This window comes from Protopterus annectens, chromosome 9.part0, assembly GCF_019279795.1.
Source record: "Protopterus annectens isolate FY-2018-M chromosome 9.part0, PAN1.0, whole genome shotgun sequence".
Taxonomy (NCBI): Eukaryota; Metazoa; Chordata; order Ceratodontiformes; family Protopteridae; genus Protopterus; species Protopterus annectens.
The window spans coordinates 881,942,822-881,964,487 of NC_056743.1; the positions used below are offsets into that span (position 1 = coordinate 881,942,822).

The 21,666-nt window shown below is 34.2% G+C and overlaps 1 protein-coding gene across 5 annotated transcripts in view; it reads left to right on the forward strand.

Annotated features, from left to right (window-relative positions):
- ARHGAP9 (Rho GTPase activating protein 9) overlaps positions 1-21,666 on the forward strand; it is a 1,328,608-nt gene that overhangs the window by 1,190,652 nt on the left and 116,290 nt on the right. For all 5 annotated transcript variants that reach the window (XM_044083613.1, XM_044083614.1, XM_044083615.1 and 2 more), the window contains 2 exons: positions 8,117-8,251; positions 8,783-8,888. In XM_044083613.1, the coding sequence (XP_043939548.1) occupies positions 8,117-8,251; positions 8,783-8,888 (241 nt within the window). The remainder of the gene's footprint in view (positions 1-8,116; positions 8,252-8,782; positions 8,889-21,666) is intronic.

Sequence of the window (21,666 nt, forward strand, 5' to 3'; positions counted from 1 at the left end):
GCATGGATAACCTCAAAACTCTGTTACTACACTTTGTACCCTATAGACCGCTAAGAGATGGCTTGTGTCTGCCATACAAGGCATCGACTGACCAAGTACTGATGGACCTACTGCACATCAGCTAGTCAAATGGCTTCAGAAATATTCAGTCCAGGGATCTAAACCTGTTCTGTAACACAAATTCAGAGGTTCATAGATAGGTAAGTACTAGGCTACCTACCCTTGCAGGACACTTCAAGCCTAGCCAGTTTCCCTTTTGCACTTGAGTTAAATGTAAATAAATAACAAATAAAAAATGGTGTTGGGCAGCCAGGCTGCAGGCAAGTCACCAGGACTGGATGATAAACAAATCTGCAAGTTGGGGCCAGATCCTAAAAAGGATATAGAAGAAAACAGAAATGGGTTCCATTCAACCCATCAGCAAGTTCACTTTTCAAAACTCAAAAAAGCTAGTGCAGCTGATCAAAATCATACAAGCTTTTCTGCTGTTGAAGATCATGAATCGGAGAATTTACACTTTTTCTCACTGTATTGCGATCTTGCAGTTTGTATATATAATTAGCAAGGGGTGTTGGGGGTGCAATAAATTTATTTTTTGTTCGAATCTGGGTGATTTGCTGTATTGCTGTTTGAATCTTTGTGATTCGATCAGTTTTGAGTTTGTGGCAGGAGTCTGATGTTTGATAATTTGAGTGTCTGTAATATGTATATGTATATTAAAAATATAATCCTGCCCTTGTACCAACCCCATTACTAAGTCTCATCCTCCTGTAGCAAATTAAATAAATATCATAAAATTATTACTTTTCATCTCCTGTTTACATTCCTCAAGTGGTATAACTGTTTGGATAAAATATTGAGTTATATAAATGTATGAGGAAACAAATAATTTATGTAATGTTGCTTAGTTTATATGATATACAGCAATATATGTGAAGTCTAATGTTTGTTATATTACTATAGTTTGATTATTTTTATATGAATGTAAATTTGCCTGTGTCATGAGCGATAATTCAATAATGGTGTTTGGGAAAAAATATATGTACATATGCCTCCTCTGCTGTCTGTGTACTAAAATCCCAATGTGATTTTATACATGAGCTGTAAAATACGCTGAATGATCTGTAGATGTGAGTGACCTTAACATCCTGTAAATATTACATAGTGTACTTAACAGTGTGATCACCTGCATGCTACAATGTTATATAATATATTTTTACTGCTAGCTCATGCTAAACAGCCTGGACAAATGTATGTAATGCAGAGCTTTCTCCCTAGACCATCAATGAAAAGGCGTTTTGCCTAATTGGACTTTCCCAGTAATCAAAGGGGCAAATAAATAAATGTCTGACAAATCATGAGCAAGATGTCTCTCTTTTGCTCTTTTGTGGAATATTTTCAGCATGTTCAAAATGTTTTCAATTTATGAAACAAATTTAGATAAAACAAAAGCCATATTTGTACAAAGTTGATGGAATTTATTGATGCATTACAAAATGCCCTATGGCAGATGTTGGGTGGGCAAGTGAAATTTACTAAAGAGATTATAATGCTAAGTTGTAGTAGGGGAGCTAGAAAGTCAGGATAGAAGAGGCCATATTAACTTTAATTATGTTAGTACCTAAAAAGTAATAACCAGACTGTAGAAATTAAGGGTTGAACTTACCTTGGGAGATGTGCTAGGTATAAAGGTATTATAAAGGAAATAAAAAAATTGGAAGGGGGCTTATTAGATAGGGAAAAGACAAAGATGCATACCTGTAAATTGAATGAGCGAGACCATTGCCTTAACAATTGGTACCAGAATGATGGAGAAGAAAGGAATGTTGGGAAAATAGCACAAACATGGGTAGTGAATTGCATGTAAGTTTATTCATTGGAAAAATCATAATTTGAAATGCTAAATGTTATTTAAAAAAAAGAAAAGTGAATATGTAAATTCATTAGGCATATGACTGAAATGTAATGCAATGTTGATGATGACTTTGGATACATGCTGCTTGATAACTTGTGTGTTTAATAAAGCTGTGTTCAAAAATTAAAGTGTATTGATTGTGCATATTTTATATATTAACCAAGTTCTGGTATCAGTGCAAAAATATTAATTGTATTTATTCACTTAATAGCCAGGTGAGTTGGCTGGGATGAAATGAAGTAGGCCAAATGAAAAAGTACATAAATAATACAACAGAGGATTCCAATAAACGGTTTATATTAGACAATGGTTGCAATTAAAAATAGCAGTAACAAGTAAAATGAAGACTCGTATAATGGACAGAATTAATCAGCAGTCTTAATCTGAGGTTAGGCAAGAGTCTCATAAGTAATTGAACTTATCTGTATTGTGTTTTAATATATTTGTTAATGTATGCTTGTCTATTTCTTAAGTGATAATTTAACAGAAAAGAAAACAAACCATCAAACCATACTAATAGTTTTCCTTTTACACACATTACACATCACATATCTTTTTTTTATAACTATCATCAGTCCACCATTATATAATTTGCTCAATTACTGCTTTTCCTTAAATCTCACTCCTTCTACTCCTAGACATTATTCTGCATGTATTGTTCCTACAATTTCCATTTATTTTTATGTAATTAGCTCCTTCCTTTTTCTAAAGATCCCTCTTCCAGTTATTTTATCTCTTTTATAATATACAGTGCTTCAAATACAGTTGATTTAGACTTTGATTTCCATTTTCTAGTACATACATTTTTGGTAGCCAACATAAAATTAAACTTAACACAGTCTTACTATGTCTAGGTAATTCAGATCCTGTGTCCCAGCTCAAAAGAACAATTTTCTTTGCTACAGCCATTTCCTCACCCAATACTTCTAACCAAGTACTGTCTAGGGAATTTTTAAAATCTGCCAACTCTTTACACTCTCAACATGTTCCCAGCTACCTCCTTTTACCCCATCTCACCTCCAGTATCTGGTACCTACCTGAGGAGAATGGGGTATGTATGCAAACACTTCCAAGCAAAATCCTGAACTTTCTGGACTTTGTTGCATACTTGGGACCCATACATATTTCTTCCCATTCTTCACCTGAAAATTACTTTTCCAGTCTCTCTTTCCAATCCTTTCTAATCTCTTCTGATTGATTCTTATAGTTATTTTGCAATATTTTATATGTCCTACTAACTATTCCCTTCTCAACATCCACTTCAACTAAAAACTCTACCACAGAAGAACTTTCACTTAGGATTCTCATATCCCTTTCTGTTTGCCTATATTGTGATATCAATCCCTGATAGGGAAATCAGTTTCTAGCCAGCAGTCCAAACACCAGTTTGGCTTCATCAGCCTATTACCTTTCCATCTCTAGTTATTTGCTCCCAAAACCTTGGTTCCTTTGCCAGTTTTCTGCAGTAAATTCCATTCCCTTTTGTTTATTTTGTGTGCTCCTACTTGCAGTCATCCCTATTGGCAAAATCTCCTCTCTCCATTTTAGTGTTGGCTAAGTTCTTAGAATACTTTCTACTATTTTATGAATATAATTTTCTTTATGGTTGGTATTAGTCTCCTGAAGGATCTGCATCCAAAATCTCACTTTCCTTATTTCTTGAACTCCACCTGCTACTTCATCATCATCCTTTTCCATTTTGAATTATAACCTTCTGCTTGTGTTACACATACAAACAGTGTAGCTCTAAACTATCCCTTCAAATCAGGTGGATCCTAAACCACCTTTGTTCTCTTGAGCATTAGACCGTATTATGGATTTTCATGTAGTCAGTAAGTGAAATTAAATCTCTATTCATTTGCTGACTTCAGTGGAGAGCATCCCTGTTGATGCCTTCAGCTGATATCAGCATACCTGCTATTACATATATGTAAGATCAAGCAGCACCAAAATATAAAGCTTAAATATGAGATTGTTTAATAAGTCAGTATCAATGAAGAGAGATAATGAAACCAGGGTGACCTTAACTTTTCACTAAGGTAAATCATGACTTGCTATGATATAATCCCGTTAATTATTATTTTCACAGGACCAATACATGAGAACTGCCCTACTAAACAGATTTCATTTGTGAGTATGCTAATGGTACTGAGCAAAAATTATAATTTTACAGGGCCCCGAGAAAGTCTTCAAAGAGGAAGTCTAGAAGAAAGTTATGTCAATCTAAGTTACTCTGCCAGTATATTCCTTCACCAAATGGGACACTTTCCAGGCCATCATTTAAAAATGCTGAAGTACTTACTCCATGATAACCAGTGGGACCTTTCTAGGCTGTCTTCCCAAATAGCTTGTCCACTATACAAACCTCCATGTAGATGTTATAGTGTGCCAAGGTGTGGGGTTATTGGAAATATGGGTTCACTTGATTTTCCTGTAGATATTATCTCATAGAAATATTACATTTATTGAAAGCAGTACTGGGCATCACATGTTTCTTCAAAGTGTGCATCTATATTGTCTTAGCTTTCACCATAGTTTCTCCCTGAAACCAGATAAACTACAAGATATTCTTATCCCTTATTTCCCAGTGAAAATAAGTGCTCCTTTGCCCACTCCCTGTCATCCTGACAGTGGATTTGCTTTAACCCCAAGTTACAGTATCATACTCAGATAATTTTGCTGCAACTCTGACAGCATCTCTGTTTTGGATAATAACTACCTCACTCCTCCAAACTCTTCATCTACTGAAGAGAATGGGGAGAAACAGAAATGGAGGGAGACAGAGAGAGAGAGAGAGAAATGGAGAGAATGAGAGAAAAAAATGAGAAAGAGAGAGAGAGAGAGAGAAATTAGCCAGGTGCCCTTGTCCTTTAGCCAGAGAAACATAGGAACATAGTTTCATAGGTTCATAGGTAAGTACTAGGCAGTCAGTCTGCAGGCCATTACAAGCCTAGCCAAAAAAGCCCTCCACCGTCAAGGAGAACAGGACAAGCTTTACTAGAGGAGAATTTAATGTTGTCCATCCAGTTATGTAAGCTTAACTTAAAGGTAGCAAAGGTGCTACTCTGATTGACATGTAGTCTATAAGAAACTTAATAAAGTCAGAGGGCTAACAATCTGTGCTGATAACTAAAATGTTTGAGGCCACTGATATTTTTAGTAACAAATCTCTAAGGTCTCTCAAGATGAGTGATATGTTTAGACAAAAACTTGCCAAAGAGTACATTATATTCAGTAATGGATCTGATGAGATACAAGTAAAGGGGAATTAAGGGCTATCTGGGAATTATAGGAGACAGATAAAAGGTTTCCCGACTACTGTGGAAACATGATCACATGATAAAGAATTATCAACGAGAATGTCTAGATCACTTATGACAGTGTCTGATTGGTGGGGTATGTCACCCATATGGTAGATGACAATGTTTTGCTTACCAAGATGAAATATTTTACATCTTTTGACACTTAATGTGAGGCAACTGTCCTTGCACCAGTTGTTAACATGGTCTAACCCATGTTGGAGCAATTGTGAATCAGTGGAAGATCAAATAGCAACACCATATTTACAACTGTCTGCAAACTCAGATGACCATAAGCCCAGAGTGCTGCCCAGAAGGTCAGAGAATAGATGCCAAATAAGAAAAGTCCAATCACTGATCATTGTGGTACACCACTGGTATCTTTTTTCTTTCAGAAGTGTCACCTGCACCTCTAACTACATGTGTTCTGTCAGACAAACACACAGCATAATTATTTATATTCAAGTTTGCAAGTATGTCGATAATGCTTGCATGGGGAATAGTGTCCAAGGTCCTGGTCAGGTCCAGATATGCTGTGCAAATTGCATAACCATTATTCACTTGTTTAATGAGGTTAAAGAGGCAGAACCTTCCTTTCACAGAGCCTAATGGTTGAGGTTCCAGGGTCCACGGAATCATACTTGGCAAGCAATCAGGAGAACCATAACATACTTAGCCATGTATAACTTAAGCAGGCAGATTTTAAAGGTTGTGCCTCCTTTTCAGGTGCCTAATAGTGCTCACCACCCAAACTGACCAGGGCCTCATATAGCCCATCCCATTATTGACTAGCTTTAAAGATATTCAAAGTAGTACTGGTAACTTATTCAGTTGTTAGGAATATGTTAAATTAGGAACCTAACTGTCCAATGAATCTTGTTAATAGGTTGGTGTAGATTTAGATCTCTAGTCCAGGTGTTTATAGAGTGACTGGTTTGCAAAAAACAGGAGATAATATAGGATTGGGTATTTCATGGCATGAAAGGTGAGACATAGCTCACCAGCTTGTAGACTATTGAGTATAAGGAGAGTTGTGCTCAACAGATTTCATTTGGGAGTATGGATGATGGCACTGGGATAGTTTAAGAATTTAAGCCCTTTAATTGTCTTGGTAAAGTGTCTTTGGGACCTATCTAGCTGAGAAATATGCTTCACTTTATACTCACCAAAAGAGACATTGTATTCAATATTGAGTCTACTAAGGGAAGAATACAGTAGCAGGATGATTTCTTTGGATCTTGAAGATATTTCCTTGGAAATTAACTAGGCCAGACAGAAGGATTCCCTTATTATGGTTGAAACATGCTTATTGAATGAGAGAAAATTGTCCATCTAAGTAACCAGGTCTCTTAATGAGAGCTTCTGTCTGAAGGTTGTCTGGCAGTTGGCTGTGAGCTGTAGTTCCTGTGGTCCAGGGTTTGATTTCCTCAGCCCTCATTTGCCTTCTTGGTGACCTTGAGCAAGTCACATAACCAGACAGTTCTTGGGGGCAATTTGGACTGCAAGCTTAGTAACTATCTATGGAGAGGAGTACCACTTATAACATATAAGGTGGAAATACCTTTTTTGCTGAATGTTGCTATTCTGTACTTTTTTGAATATAACTTGAAACATTTTCAGGACAACAGATATGTGTATATTCCAACCCTTGTTGTAGTTGCTTAGTATCAAAGGGTGAGCAGATAACAAATGATTGTAGTCATCAGCAAACTTGGTCAATCATACTTATGGGATATTGTATTGGCTGTCTGCAAATTAAATGCCAGTCAGATCCTTGTGATACCCCACTAGTAATAATTGTATGTTCAGAGAAGGTAGTAGTCACTTTTCCAGCCATGAATCTGTCAGGCAGCCATTTTACAGAGTGAAAAAGAGGCTTACAGTAAACACAGAGAACCAGAAATATGTATATGTTATTAAGCCTAGATGGAATTATGCTGTTAAATTAAGAATGCTTTTGTTTTATTGGTAAAGTGGGTCTGAGGTTGGCCAGCAATGATATCTAATCATGAAAACCAAACTAGCTTGCAACTGTTAAGGTTTTACTGCCACATGTATTGTGCATTCCAATGCATTGGAGTTCCAAGATCATAAGTTTTCTCACAGTTATAAAGCAGTTAATCATTAGTTTTGCTCATACTCACCACATCTGAGTAACTGGTCAGTCAGATCACTGGATTTATACTGTTTTTATACTAATATTTATGATTTAAACAGTGCTGGAGTAGCTACTGAAGGCTGTGAGTGTAATGACCTTCACTTTTTTATGAGTCTCTGTTCCCTTTATATGTATGTGACAATGAAATTTGAGGTACTGGGGTTTATTGCACAATAGGTAGGAGATAAATTCACTTCCCACTTAAAAAAAACAAAAGAATTCCAACATGGGATACAAGATCAGTATCTCAGCAGGTTAAGAAAAAAAAAATGTTTATCACTTCAGATATTTGGATTCACATTCCGGTACTGACACTATACTGTAGCATTAAGGGTATACTCTTCTTCTTCAGTAATTTCCTTCATGTGGGTTATTAAACTAAGAACTCATTTGCCTCATTGGGTAGTATCTAAATGAATTTGTCATGATTTCATGACACAATGAAAATTATTTGGGGAGCTCCCCCAGTGTCCTGGACAAATTACCCGTAGTCAATATAAACACATCTGGGTCTCATCTGAAAATAGGACATTGCTTAAGCAGGTTTAAACCTAGTCAACAAAAAGTAAATACATAAATTGCATAGAAATATGACAATGAGCAAACATACATTTCTCATATTTTAGTATTTTCAACATTTACTTCTCTTCCTATACTTGATAGAAGGTAGTTTCAGTATCATGGTTTAAAATATTTGCTTTTGCCTCTGATAATTTGAAAATTCTGTTTCCCCCGTCTGTTTAGAAGAGAAGCTGAATCTGGACAGCAGTGAATGGGAAGACATCCATGTTATTACAGGAGCACTGAAACTCTTTTTCCGAGAACTGCCTGAACCTCTGATTCCCTTTGAGTTTTTTGAGCCATTCGTAGAAGCAGTCAGTAAGTAATAACTGCTTTTATTCATGCCTGAGAGTGTGCAAATTACAGATGATGTTAACTCTGGCTTCTAACGCTGGGTGCAGTACCTTCATAATATTAAACCCAAAAATATCCAAAAAGATAAGCTGTCAGGAGATATCACTAAAACCTCTCTTCCCAGTTCTGCACTTCAGGTAAGTAGTAAACTGTTTCAGAATGTTCAGAAGCTCTAATACATACCTGGTGTGTATAATTAAATTGGAGGCAACAGATGAGTGCCCTTATTTCACTGGACAGCGCACTACACTAATAAAACACTCCACAAAGTGATTGATTGCAGTTATAGAATACCTCACATTTTTGGTGGGAGGAGTAAGGGTTAAAATTGAAAATGTGATTTTTTTTACAGCGATATAAACTACAATAAAACTGTATTGCTCAGATATTGACATTGTATTGTTTTTCCCATTCTATAATTAAATGCCTGATGGGCAGAATATATTTGTGCACATTTTTCTAACAGTGTTATCTGTGTCATGTTCCTTCCTGCAGAAATCCCAGACTATGCCCAGAAGGTGGAATGCATTAAAGAGCTTGTCAACAGTCTTCCTCTTCCCAATCGAGGCACCATGCAGTACATCTTCACACACCTACGAAAGTAAGAATGCAGCACAGTTTATAAAATCATGATTCTGAACTTTATATTTGAATTAAATAAAATTGTTAACTAATTTACTGAAATTAAAGTATGGCTATAGGTAACCTATACAGTTATATGGCCTGCATATCTGAAGAGTTTGCATTGTCTAGCATGTGTGATCTTTAGTCATACCAGTACACAAGTCAGGCATCCACTTAGTCTGTGTATATTTTCTAAAGTCTAATTTGCTGAACTGGATTGTCCATATCCAGATATGGGGGTAGGCCATTAGGCCTTGAATGGGAAAAGCAACTAATGATAAAATGAATGAATGAATGAATGAACTAGCTAGTAAATGTATTACAAATGGACAAGCTGACATGTAGGGTTTGCAGCAATTCTTAAATATGAAAAACTTAAAAAAGATGAAGGAAGCAATATTTCCCAAAAAATAATTGCTGGAAATAATTGGAATCAGAAGTGTTTCTTCTTCCAGTAATGAGAAGTGTAAACAAATATGGTGTAAAGTTAAGGAAACAGGAGTTATGTAAAAGCCTACATGTGGCACAAAATGAGAAACAAAAGTAATATTTGAGTATACTGAATATACAGAGTATAAATCTAGTGTAGATGCACAAATGCCAAAAATACATCTGGGTTATACAAACCTAGTTCACCTTCCTCCTTGGTACAGTAAAGGACTCCCCTTTAATAGGGTTAAGCCTACTACCCCATATAAAAGAAAAAAAAATCCAATAATATTTTTTAATTATCTCTGGGAAAAGGATAAACACTTTCTGTATAACCTAGCTTGGCCAGAACAATAGAGTTTAGCATATAAACTTTCTTTTGGAAAGATAAAGAAAAAGATTTCCACATATTCAGTAGGGTCTTAACCTTATTTAAAAGGTCATCCCATTGTTTATAATAAACTTTCAAGTTGCCAAAGGCAACAACTTGTATTTTTAATTCATGCCTTTGAAAAGGGGAAGCAATCCCAAATCCCTTACATTTTTTAACATTAAATTGTAAACCTACAGTATATAACTTCTGTTATAAAATTAAAGAATCCTTTTCTTTATCAGCAATATTGCATACTACTATATTTAAGTCATATATGCATAAAGTAATTTATATTTGTATAGCAATACACATTCACATAATACAGCATCAATAACTAAACTAAATAACAAACCACTCAGTGGGAAATCCTGTTTTACACCTCTTTGAATATGACTTGCTTTCCCTGAATATCCATTAATGAAATGGCTAGTTCATGAATTGTAAATATCCTTCAAAACGAATATGATTTTATTACTAAGAAAACTTTTCAGGATATCCCATAAGCTAATATGAGCAGCAGTACCATGAGCTTTGGAAATGTCACAGGCCAAAAGTAACACATTTCCATTCTGAATTTCATCACTAATTTCATGTAATAGGATCAATAAGTCTTTAACATTTTTTTCCTTGTATCTCAAAAATAGCAATATAGAATATTTTAACAGTAACCTTAGATAAACTTTGATGTACAATCTTACAAAATATTTTGTAATCTGTATTATTGAGAGTCAGGGATCTTTAGTTGGCTAAATGGAATCTATCCTGTTTCTTATATATACATTTTAAAACCCCATCACAAACAGCTGTGTGTTTAATCCCATTAGCAAACCAATTATTTAAAATAGACAAAAATGTTTTCTGAAATAATAGCACATCAGTATAAAAAGAAAATGTATACTGTCTATACCATGAGATGTTTTCTTTGAAGTATTTTTAAGACCCTGTTTCATTCATCCAATAATATTGACCATTCCAGAACTCATTATCAGATTTACTTAGTTGTAGTGCTTCCCATACTCTTGTGCAGATTATTTTGTAACATACATATGTGGCACATACTTTTCAAAATATCGTATGTCTTGAATAACTAAAAATATGTCATCAGCTCCCTGTAATGTTCCCATATCAGTGGTCTCATATTTTGTAATTTTCCCAAGAAAAGGGGAAACTTTTGCCTTCATCCCTTTAACAACATATTTTTGTTTATATAATAAAAAATATTTTTTTCTTTAATAATGCCTTAACTTTTTTTTCTAAGCCCTGCATAGCATGTACATTTTGATATCTTACAGCAGATTCATAATCTCATAAAATATCAATATATAGTGCTATATAATAAGTCAACATATCTTTCTCCAATACATAATATAAAGTTTTATATTTTTGTTATAAAGAAGCCACCAGTCAGATTGAGAAGGGCTTACTTCTGCCAAAGTCAAATGTTGTTGCCAAAGTTCTACACTCTCTTGTTTCCAATAAGTTGTACCAGGAATTTTCCCAGTCAGTTGTTTAATCCTCTTATCTAATTGGGCTTGTTTATTACATTCACCAAGCATGAAGAATAACATTATATGGTCTGAAACATCAAAATGAATAAGTGTATACTCATATAAAGACCAAATATCAGTATAAGTAAAGTAATTATCTCAGCAGTTAAAGATCTCAAATAAGTATGCCCTAAACTAGGCCCTAGTTTAAGTTTTCCTCTCTACAAAACCTCCCCAAAACATTTAACATCATTACTAACCTTTCCGGTACTTTTTTGTAAATGACAATTTAGATCACCAACAATAATAGGTACAGAGACTAGTACATATGCCTGCAAGGTCCTAAATACATTTTCATGCTGTTTTGCAACAGTATGGCCATATCAAGAAATAAGACAAAATGCACCAAATGAGCAGCAAAAGTCACAATTAAATGTCTTGGAAGGGGGACTCTGGCATCCAATAATTTCAAATGTTTGTATAATATTTCAATTCCACAACATGTCTTTCCAAAAAATAGTAAACATTATCACCCCCCCCCAAAAAAAATGATACTTGTATCTGTTGTATTTCAGTTAATAATCTGACATCAAGCAAGCAAATTATATCTGTAAGGAGAAGTTTACTTATTTCTAGGACTACAAGATGTCAGCATTCATTTATAAGGCTGTTAACATTAAGACAACATACCTGTATATTATCCCTTCCCCCTTTTTGCAGTGTGCTTCATCTTACATTTTAACTTGTGCTTTCTAACCCATTCTCTAGTGCTATTAACATTATCAATATTACAATCAGTGACATGTTCTTCAGTACATTCACTATTACCGGTATTACGTTTTCCATTTTCATCATCAGTATTCATAACATCATGGGTAGGTTGTTCATCAATATCACTTTCACAGTAAACAGTAATATTTGCAAATTCATTCTCAGATATACTATTCTCAGGTAGTATAGAAGGAGGTGTGAGCAGGTTTGGTTTATCATATTCTTGATCCTGAGGACAGACAGTTGAGCTAAAAATGGTCCATTCCCTTACATTTCCTGCAAAACGTAACATAAGTCTGGGACATATGGCCTACTTTCCCACATTGAGGGCATTTCCTTTCAGTACAATTTTGAATTAAATGATTATGGCAGCCACAAAAAAACATGTTTTAGGTTGCCCTGCATGATGCTCATGAGATTTTAAACCATACATATGAATAACACAAGGAATATGGACATTTTTGTTCCTGTGATATTTTCAGTGTAACCCATAACTCTCATGCACCAGTCCAAATGTTTCTATCATCATGTATGTTTTTAATCTCAAAAACAGAATGGCAAAGGAAAAAAAAAACCTCTTAACTAGTTCAGTTTGAATTCAGCTGCAGCAAACTGCACCACAACATGATGTTTTGGTTAAATATTCATAACAACAAATCTATAATTAGCTCATGGGAGACACAGTTTCTTAAGTCACATTTCAGAAGAAAAGTTTCAGCATGTGCAAAAGTTTCAAAAGTTACATCTCAGAAAGGCTCTTTACTTACATGGATAAAGGGTCTTATATCTTTACCAGAAAATTCTAAAGGAGATATAACAGCATCCCAAACAACATGCCAGTTGATTAGCTGGCATAAATAACAGATGAGATTTTTACAACTGTTAGCCTTCTAGCCTGATAAGGAAAGTTTGTAGTAGTTGAAGATGTTTTCTAAACCACATTTGCATATGTTATAGGCTTTTCTTTTGGTAGATCGCAAACAGTACTTGGTCCATGCACCTCAGAGGAACAGGCTTTTTAACCTCTAACCCCAATTGCTTAATATCCTGTTTACCTTCCAGACTACAGTGATCCATTATATCTCTCCAAGAAGCAGCAGCAACTGTATTAGGTTCATTTTCATCCATCATTGTCAGCAATTTGTCATCTGACAGGCTACTATATTTCAAAACAGTTATTAGAAATCTGTCTCTCTCAGCAGCTCCAACTCCAGTTCCATCTCTTTCCAGTGTGCACTATGACTACCCTCTGGCCTGTCACAGTAACAGGAAAGAGTAGGGTGTCATTTATTTATATACAAAAATAACTCTTATTTAAAAAAATGTACACATTTACAAATATTTACAAGTCTATACAAATCAGTTTACACAGCCATACTAAATTTTCATCCCTGTTAGATTCCCACTCCTTTTTCCATAACCACCATCTGATTTTACTTGATACTGTTGCTAAAATCTGTTGGCCGCAGTAGTGCAGCAGTTAGCATTGTTGCCTCACAGCAAGAGGTTCTTTGGTTCAGTTCTCAGCTGGAGTGCCTTCTGTGCAGAGTCTGCATGTCCTGCCTGCATTCAAGTGAGTTTTAAAGATATACAGTAGGTGTGTGTGTGTGTGTGTGTGTGTGTGTGTGTGTGTGTGTGTGTGTGTGTGTGTGTGTGTGTATGTGTGCATGCCTTTTGGAAAGGTTGGGCACCAGGCTTGCAACTCGACACCATAAAAACCCCACTGCCAATCAATCTGCTGTCCAGTAATCCACTGTGGTGACCCCTAACGTGAGAAGCCAAAAGACAATGCATTGTTGCTAAAATCAATTTACCATGAAACATAATTTCATTTAGTCTTTTATTCCATATAACCCATATAACATAAAATAACTTTTTTTTTATCTTTTTTATCATATTCTTTTATTCTATTCATATAACATCCATGTTTAATCATATCCATGTTTATTTTATCCACTTCTTTTATATCTTCAAAAAAATCTTCTTTACATAGTTTTCCCCATAACTTTGTTACTCTTTTATATTTTTTTACGCTTTTACATTTCAAAAACACATGTTCAGTAGTTTTGTCCTCTTGAGAATGTAAACATGTTCTATCACTTTTCTTCTTATATTGCATATTCCCTTTTACTAACAATTTATCTATTACCAGTCTGCACAAAAAATATTGACATTCTACTTTTTGATTACACTGTTTTCTTATTTTTATAGCTTTCATTTTTCATCTGTTGGATTTCCCCAGTTTTACATAGTAATCTTTTATTATTACATTATTATACCATACTATTATTTTTCTATATCATCAATTTTTTTTATTTTCCACAAAAATATTTTTTTCCTTGGTAATATTTTATTTCCTAATTTATACTCTCTTGTTCTCTTTTACTCTGTTGTACCATCCTCCAAAATTTATCATACTTATATTTATGCAGTTTTACTGCTAATCTCTCATCTTTTTCTTTTATCTGCTTTAACAATTTGTACAAATTTAATGAAGCAGCATATACCACTGGGTTAGTTAAGCCTAAAACTCCTTCTTCTTTATTTACGAAACTCCTTTTTTACTGGGTTTAATATAGAACCCAATATAAATGAAAAACGTATATGCAATAATTCCTTTTCAAATACTGTTGGCAACATAAACGAACTTGCTAAGTATGCTATTTTCCCATCAGTACTGAATTTATCAAATAAGTCTTTTTTCTGAATGGTAATTTATATGTTCTCCAGAAAAGACAGTCTGTTTATTTCTTCTATTGTTTTTCCCATTGAATTCTACTTACATCTTTATTCCCAAATGTTATACCTAATACAGATATTTAATTCATTGTAAGATATATACTCTGATCTTTACTACATCAGCTAAACCTTTATTTATCTCTTTATTTAAAGGCATCCGTATCATCTCTAGAGACTCATTTGTGCAAATTATTACTTACTTTAGCCAAATTTTATTTTTTTGAATTATTATAATGTCAACTGTATATGTTAGCAGAACTGGAATTCTTAATCCTTCAGGAGTTATATACCCCATCTCCTTTATTTTGTAATTTATTTCACATATTATCACATTCATAACTAATGCAAAGAGTATACAGCTCATTGGACATCCTTGTCTTATACCACTCTTTATATGAACATTTTGGCTTAACCAGCCATTTACAAGTATTTTTACTTTATTATTATTACTGTGCACTGACATACATAATTTCCTAACTTTCTTACTTATATTATATTCTTTTATTATTATTGATAAGATTTCATGACCAATTGTGTCTCCTGTCTTGATTTTCTCTTCTTCTTTTCTGTTCATAATATCATCCATAATTTCTCTATCATTAATAATTCTTGATGACCCTTCTTCTTTGTATTATATATGCTATCTTCCATAATATTTTCCATTTTAGTTTCAAATCTCTTTTGTATTCTTTTCAAAACGATCTTGTAATAATTATCCAAAACTGTCAGTGTCCTGTTTTTTAATTGTCTTCTACCTTCCATCTTCCATATGAATTGAAGTGTTCCACTACATAATTCTTTATACATAAAACCTTCATTTAACCATTTATTCAAAATCTTTAATTATTTTTTCCAATCCCTTAAATTTTTAGACATTTCATACCCTATTCCATCTGGTCCTGCGGCCAAATCTATATTTACTTGTCCTAATAGTTTATCTATCTCATTTAAAGAAATCCCCTTTTCTAACTCTTTATTCTCTTTTTCTGTTACCTTTTTTACATTCCATGTTTTTTTCACTACCTTTTTTTTCTTTAAACATTTTTTGTACATATTGTACTACACTATTTATAATCTTTTCCTGAGTTCTTTCTGTTTCTTCTTTTACATTTTTTATTTCTGTCATTACACTACCATCTTTCTTTACTAATCTGCTTAAGTAACTCAATAGTCTTTTCTTTTTCCTTGAAAAAATATCTTCGCTTATATAACAATTCTTGTATTTTTTTCTTGATTTCTTTCATATAATTCTTTTTCCTTTATCAAAGTACTTTCTATCATTATGTTATAAATCTTCCAATGCATCATGATATGTTATTTTATATTTTTCTTTCTCTACTTTTCTCACATCATACTGTCACTGTAATTTTTTTTTTATATTTTTCCTTAAATATCATCCACCATTCAGGACAATTTTTATAAAATGTTCTCATAGTAATATGTTCTTTCCATAGCTGTATTACTAAATCCCTATCCTTCTTCATCCCATGCTTTCTCATTTATCCTTTTTATTCCTTTACCTAATTTTATATATTTCTTGTTTTCTTTTATCTCTAGCCATATTGCAAGATGATCAGCAAATCCTGTTTCATCTACCCCCTTCTCCTTTAACTAAACCTTCTGATACTATAAAACAATCCATTTCAGTTCTATGTATACCCGTTTTGTGAGTCCATGAATTTTGACTCAGAGTTGTAGGTTACCACATCTTGTAACTTATTCTTATATAATTTCCTTTTTTTTATACTTACCTCTTAAATCACAGTTTAAATCTCCTATTATTATAATATTCATATTTATCACTGCATAGTCTAAAATCTGATGAAATAAGCTTTCCCTTTCTTTACAAATAGTGTAAGCATATAATGTTATAATTTTATTTACTTGTTCTTTCAATTTTAAATTTATCATGGTTAATCTTCCCATTTTTGCTAAAGTTACATGTAATATATTTACTGTATTTATAAAGAATAAGGCTATTCAAGAATATCTCTCATTTCCCAAATTCCAGATTATCTTTCCTCCCCATAGCTTCTTCATTTGTTGACAATCTTTTGTCTTCTAATATAATTACATCTACATCACATGAATTACACGATTCTGAAATTCCTGTTCTTCTTACTGTATCCTTAATACTATTCACATTTACAGACAGCATTCTAAAATTTTCATTTTCCCTTTTCTTTAGATTCATGGTTTTATAAGTTCACAGCTAATTACTGGGCTAGCTTTCTGAACAGGCCATTTTAAGCCTAACCAATTTATTTCCAAAAGGTGAGAATCAAATATTGTACCTTGTGTCTGTGAGTCAAATGCCTTAACCGTTATACCAAGCCCCAGTCATATATACATATAGATATAGATATACATACATATATATGTATATATATATATATATATATATATATATATATATATATATATATATATATATATTAATATAGATATTCTTTCTCATCCATTTCCTTTTTTTTCTCTTTAATACTTAACCCTTTAAATCTTCTTTTTCTGTCCCTTACCATTTTACAAACAGAATTCTTTTTTTCCCTTTTACTATCTCCCAATTTATATCTTCTTCGTCAGTTATTTCATAACCTTTTTCAGTGTCTCCTTTATTATTTTTCTCATCTAATTTTCTTCTATTTCTACTGCTTCTAAAATGTATTCTCTTTGTTCATGTTTTCTCTTTCTTTTTCCTTAATCTTATTTTTATTTTTGTAATCTATTGATAAATGTTCAATTCATATTTTTTGCATCATGTCCAATTTCCCCACAATATATAACATTTTCTTTTCTCACAGTTACTTATCATATGTCCTTGTTTTCCCACAAAAATGTTTTGGGTTGTCCCCAGTATTTTACAACACCACTATCTCCCTCCACATTTATCATGCTTAGTACATCTATAATTTTTTTCTCGTTCTATTTTTAACACAATATTACAATCCCAGCCACCAGCCCATAAACCCCTTTTGTCAGAAACTTTTGCAATGACCAAAACTTCTTTACATAAAGCTTTCAAACTCTCTTGTTTCAAAGTCTCTTGTTCTACCTCTGTTTGAAATTGTACATGAATCTTCTTTTTTGTTCCATTGTTAAATGCTATTATCACTTAAAATTCCATGGGCTACATCCTTTCTTTTTTTTCATATTCTGCAAGAAAATTTTCCATTGAAGAAATGGTCTTAAATATAATGTCAAAAAATGTCTCTGTTAATAAGAATAAATGTTCTTACCTCATGTTCGTTTACACCTAAAATAGCTATTAAGTTGTCCCACACTTCATACCTGCTCATTTCTTTACTTTGAATCCTTACCATGTACTTCCATTTTTCATTTTCTTCTGCCTTTTTTCTGTTACTCCACTTTTGCCTTCTTTTACTTTCTTTGCATATGTTTTCTTTTCCATCTCACCACTCGTCTTCAGGATTGTCTCTGCAGCCTCCTTTTGTATAGTGTCCATTATGTCCCCTCAGGAAACATTTCCTTCATTTTCTGGTTCCCTCTACACCACCAGTTCATTAAGTAAATCATCCCACAATTCTCCTTATTGGAGGGTTGGAATTATACATCCATTATTTGCTGACTTACGTATCTCCATCAAACAGGTTTCTTTGAAACATTTCCTCAGAATCTTGCACACATGCTCAAGTGTAGAAATTTGCTTTCTCCTTCATTTCTTTCACCACTCCATCATCTCCTTCTATCTGCCTCCCTGTTTCTCCGGGTGACTTCTGGAAATAGGAGGTGCTCCTCCAAAATGGATCCTACTCTCATCAGTGATGAGTAGGGAAAGTTCCACGATTCCCTGGCCATATTTCCCCCAGTAGTATAGATATCACCTTGGGTCTCCTCTGAAAAGAAGCTACTAGCCTAATGGGACTAATCTTGTCAACAAAGGATAAAACATGCATATACATGTATATGGACACACACACACACACACACACACACACACACACACACACACACACACACACACACACACGTGGATTTTAAAATATAGTAGATGTGGATGTATACTAGGTTAACTACACTTGGGCTAGACAAATCTTAGGCCTTTCTGTTTTCTTCCTTAAACATTTATTTTCTTCTTTATAAAAAAAAATCAGATTTCTGCATTTTTGAGTGATGAAGGTAACCAGCTCATTTGCAGAAGTACATTGCAGCCCTTATAGTTCTGGGATATAACTTCAAGGCCGAGCTTGGGTTGCCGGGGAAAGGAAGAGGAAACAAGAGAGTCTTGACCATCCTAGAGATGGTTTTCTTCCCTGGAGTAAGAGTGGATGGTGCATTGTCTCACAGTTTAACTGCCATATTGCAAATGTTAAGGAGGGAATTAAGAGCAAACTCTTATGGAAAGAAGGGTCAGTATCTTCATCATTCCTTCCATGGTGTGTATTCTACTGCCTCTCTCTCTACTATCGACACATGATAGAGCCTTGCAGAGGAAACTGTTTAAAAATACCCCAGTGTGAATGGCATTCTGAACAGATTTTTGAACAACTGACTCAGAAACATGGCCTCTGACCCAGTGTGGGTGAACTGATGCTAGTAAGGAATTCAGAAAGAATATAAAAACAGCAAAAGTATGGAAAATGTGTTGCTGTAGAGGATTATATATCATGAGTGTGAGTGATACATGTAGAAAGAAGACAAGAGGGGTAGAAAGAAAAATAAAGTAGGTATAAAATGTATGCATTTTTGAATAAGATATGTGATATACAGGAGACTTACCATAGGCTAGTTACAGATATTAGCTAATAAGCTGTGGGATAAGAACCTCTTTTCAGTGGACATAAACTGAGCCATGACTACAGCCCTGGTGACATAGGTTTGTATCGCAAGTCTGGGTACAAGAGTAGGTGGCCAAGGGGAGATGGGTAGTGACTGGTCATTATCAACTTGCCCTTTCTGAGGGGGAGAATGTGGATAAGTACTATCTGGCAAGAGGTAGATGGTGCAGCAGTAACACTGGCCAGGAGATAAGTTATTTAATCTTCCAGATAGTGCAACAGTATTGTACAGTACACAGAGGCACATGCCACTGATCAAGGCCCTGCTTGGCAGTACACACACCAGACATAATGTGGGTGGGTAGCAGGGCATTTGGAAAAGTGTAATCTACTAAGGTGAATGTCTTGTCAATCTCCTGACTGCCATTTTCATTGTTGGTGGGGCAGAGGGTAGAAAGAGATCCCCTACTATCAAATTGCAATTGTTAATCTCAGAGAAGACCAGAAACAATATATATATATATATATATATATATATATATATATATATATATATATATATATACTGTAGGATAGCTCCAACTGTCAACTCAAAAACTACCTCATGCTAGAGGTAATCTAGTAATGATAGTCCTGAGTAATACAGGTGGTACCACTCAGAACATCAGTTTGAAATACTTCCATACAGATTATTTTTAAATAGTACACATCTAGACTTTTATACACTAGTAAAGATAGAGTTGTATTAAACTGCAGCCCATTGTAACTCATTCATTTTATTTATTAAAAGTTTTTTCTTCAAATAGAAAACCAGATTCTCAAATTTCTATTGTGCTATATTTACTGTGCTGAGAAAAAAGGCACAGGCTGCACATCAGTTGAACTTGTTACTTTCCTTGTATGGAGTGCTGCAGAACCTCCCTCTATCACAGAAGCACAAGTCTCCTGGCTTGAACATCACCTGTTACCTGGTTGTATTGAATGATTCTATGCTTAATGCCTTTGCACAGAGGAGAAGTCATCCTTCATGACCCATATGCTGCTACTCTGCTAGAAAAGGCTGCTGCCACTTTCCATTCCAGGACTTGCCATATCTTTTGACATCTGCTTGTGTGTCCACAGCATTTATGAAGTAATAATTTCACTGATTCATTAACTCATTACAGCCGAGTGATGCCTCCAGGTGTTTCTACATTTACATCTTGCTGACGCCTGTAGGCATCAAAAATTGCATGTTCATATTTGCATTAATAATTCCAAAACTGTGCTACTTTCAAAGTATTAAAATACTGCATCTTAAAACTTACACAATGGCAAACACAACTGTATCAATATTTGACCTCTGTCTACTGCGGGTAAAGATATATTAATTGTTGTTCATATGATATTTATTTATACAGTCATAAACTTCATGCTTTTCTAAATATCTCAACAAGTAATTAGCATAGACAGAACTGCTTAGCCTCATATATGGATGAACAAACATTTTCACACTGAACTAATCGGAGGAAGTCGGAGGAAGGGCTCAGACCTAACTAATTTGTGATATATAACATTAAGTATCCTTTTTTTGCCTATTTCTGACTTATTTATATCACTTTTATTTTACTCACTGTGTGTGAGATATTTAGTAGAATTTTCTACAAATGTTAAGCATCTGGTTGGGTTTGTTTGTTCTGATTTCCTGCTAGGAGTGTATCATATAACTTGTTTGCATTTAAAAGCATTCTCTAGAGTCTCCTTGATCCTTTATCTGTTTAAACATTTCTGCAGTTTTTCCTACCTAAGTAGTGTTGGTAGTGTAGCATTTTCCATATTCAGGCTTGTGTTTTGGGCCTAGTTGTTTATTAGTAGAGGCTGTGTGTCTGAGCACATGTCCCAGGCCATCATAGCTTAGCCAAAGCCAGTATAGCATTTCAGTGAGAGTGAATTGTTTGTGGTCATTGGCTGACTGGGGTTGCCTGGACCACGCCTTGGAGTAAGAATCTCATTGGTTCTTTCAAGCTTTTTTTAAAGTTGTTTCGGGTTTCAACTTTGTTACTTAAGAAGTTAACTTGTGACTGTTTCTGCCATTTCACAGTGAGCTAATTGGAGGAAGGGCTCTGAGCTAACTAATTTGTGATATATAACATTAAGTATTCTGTTTTTTGCTTATTTCTGGGTTATTTATAGCACTTTTATTTTACTCGCTGTGTGAGGTTTTAAGCAGACTTTTCTACA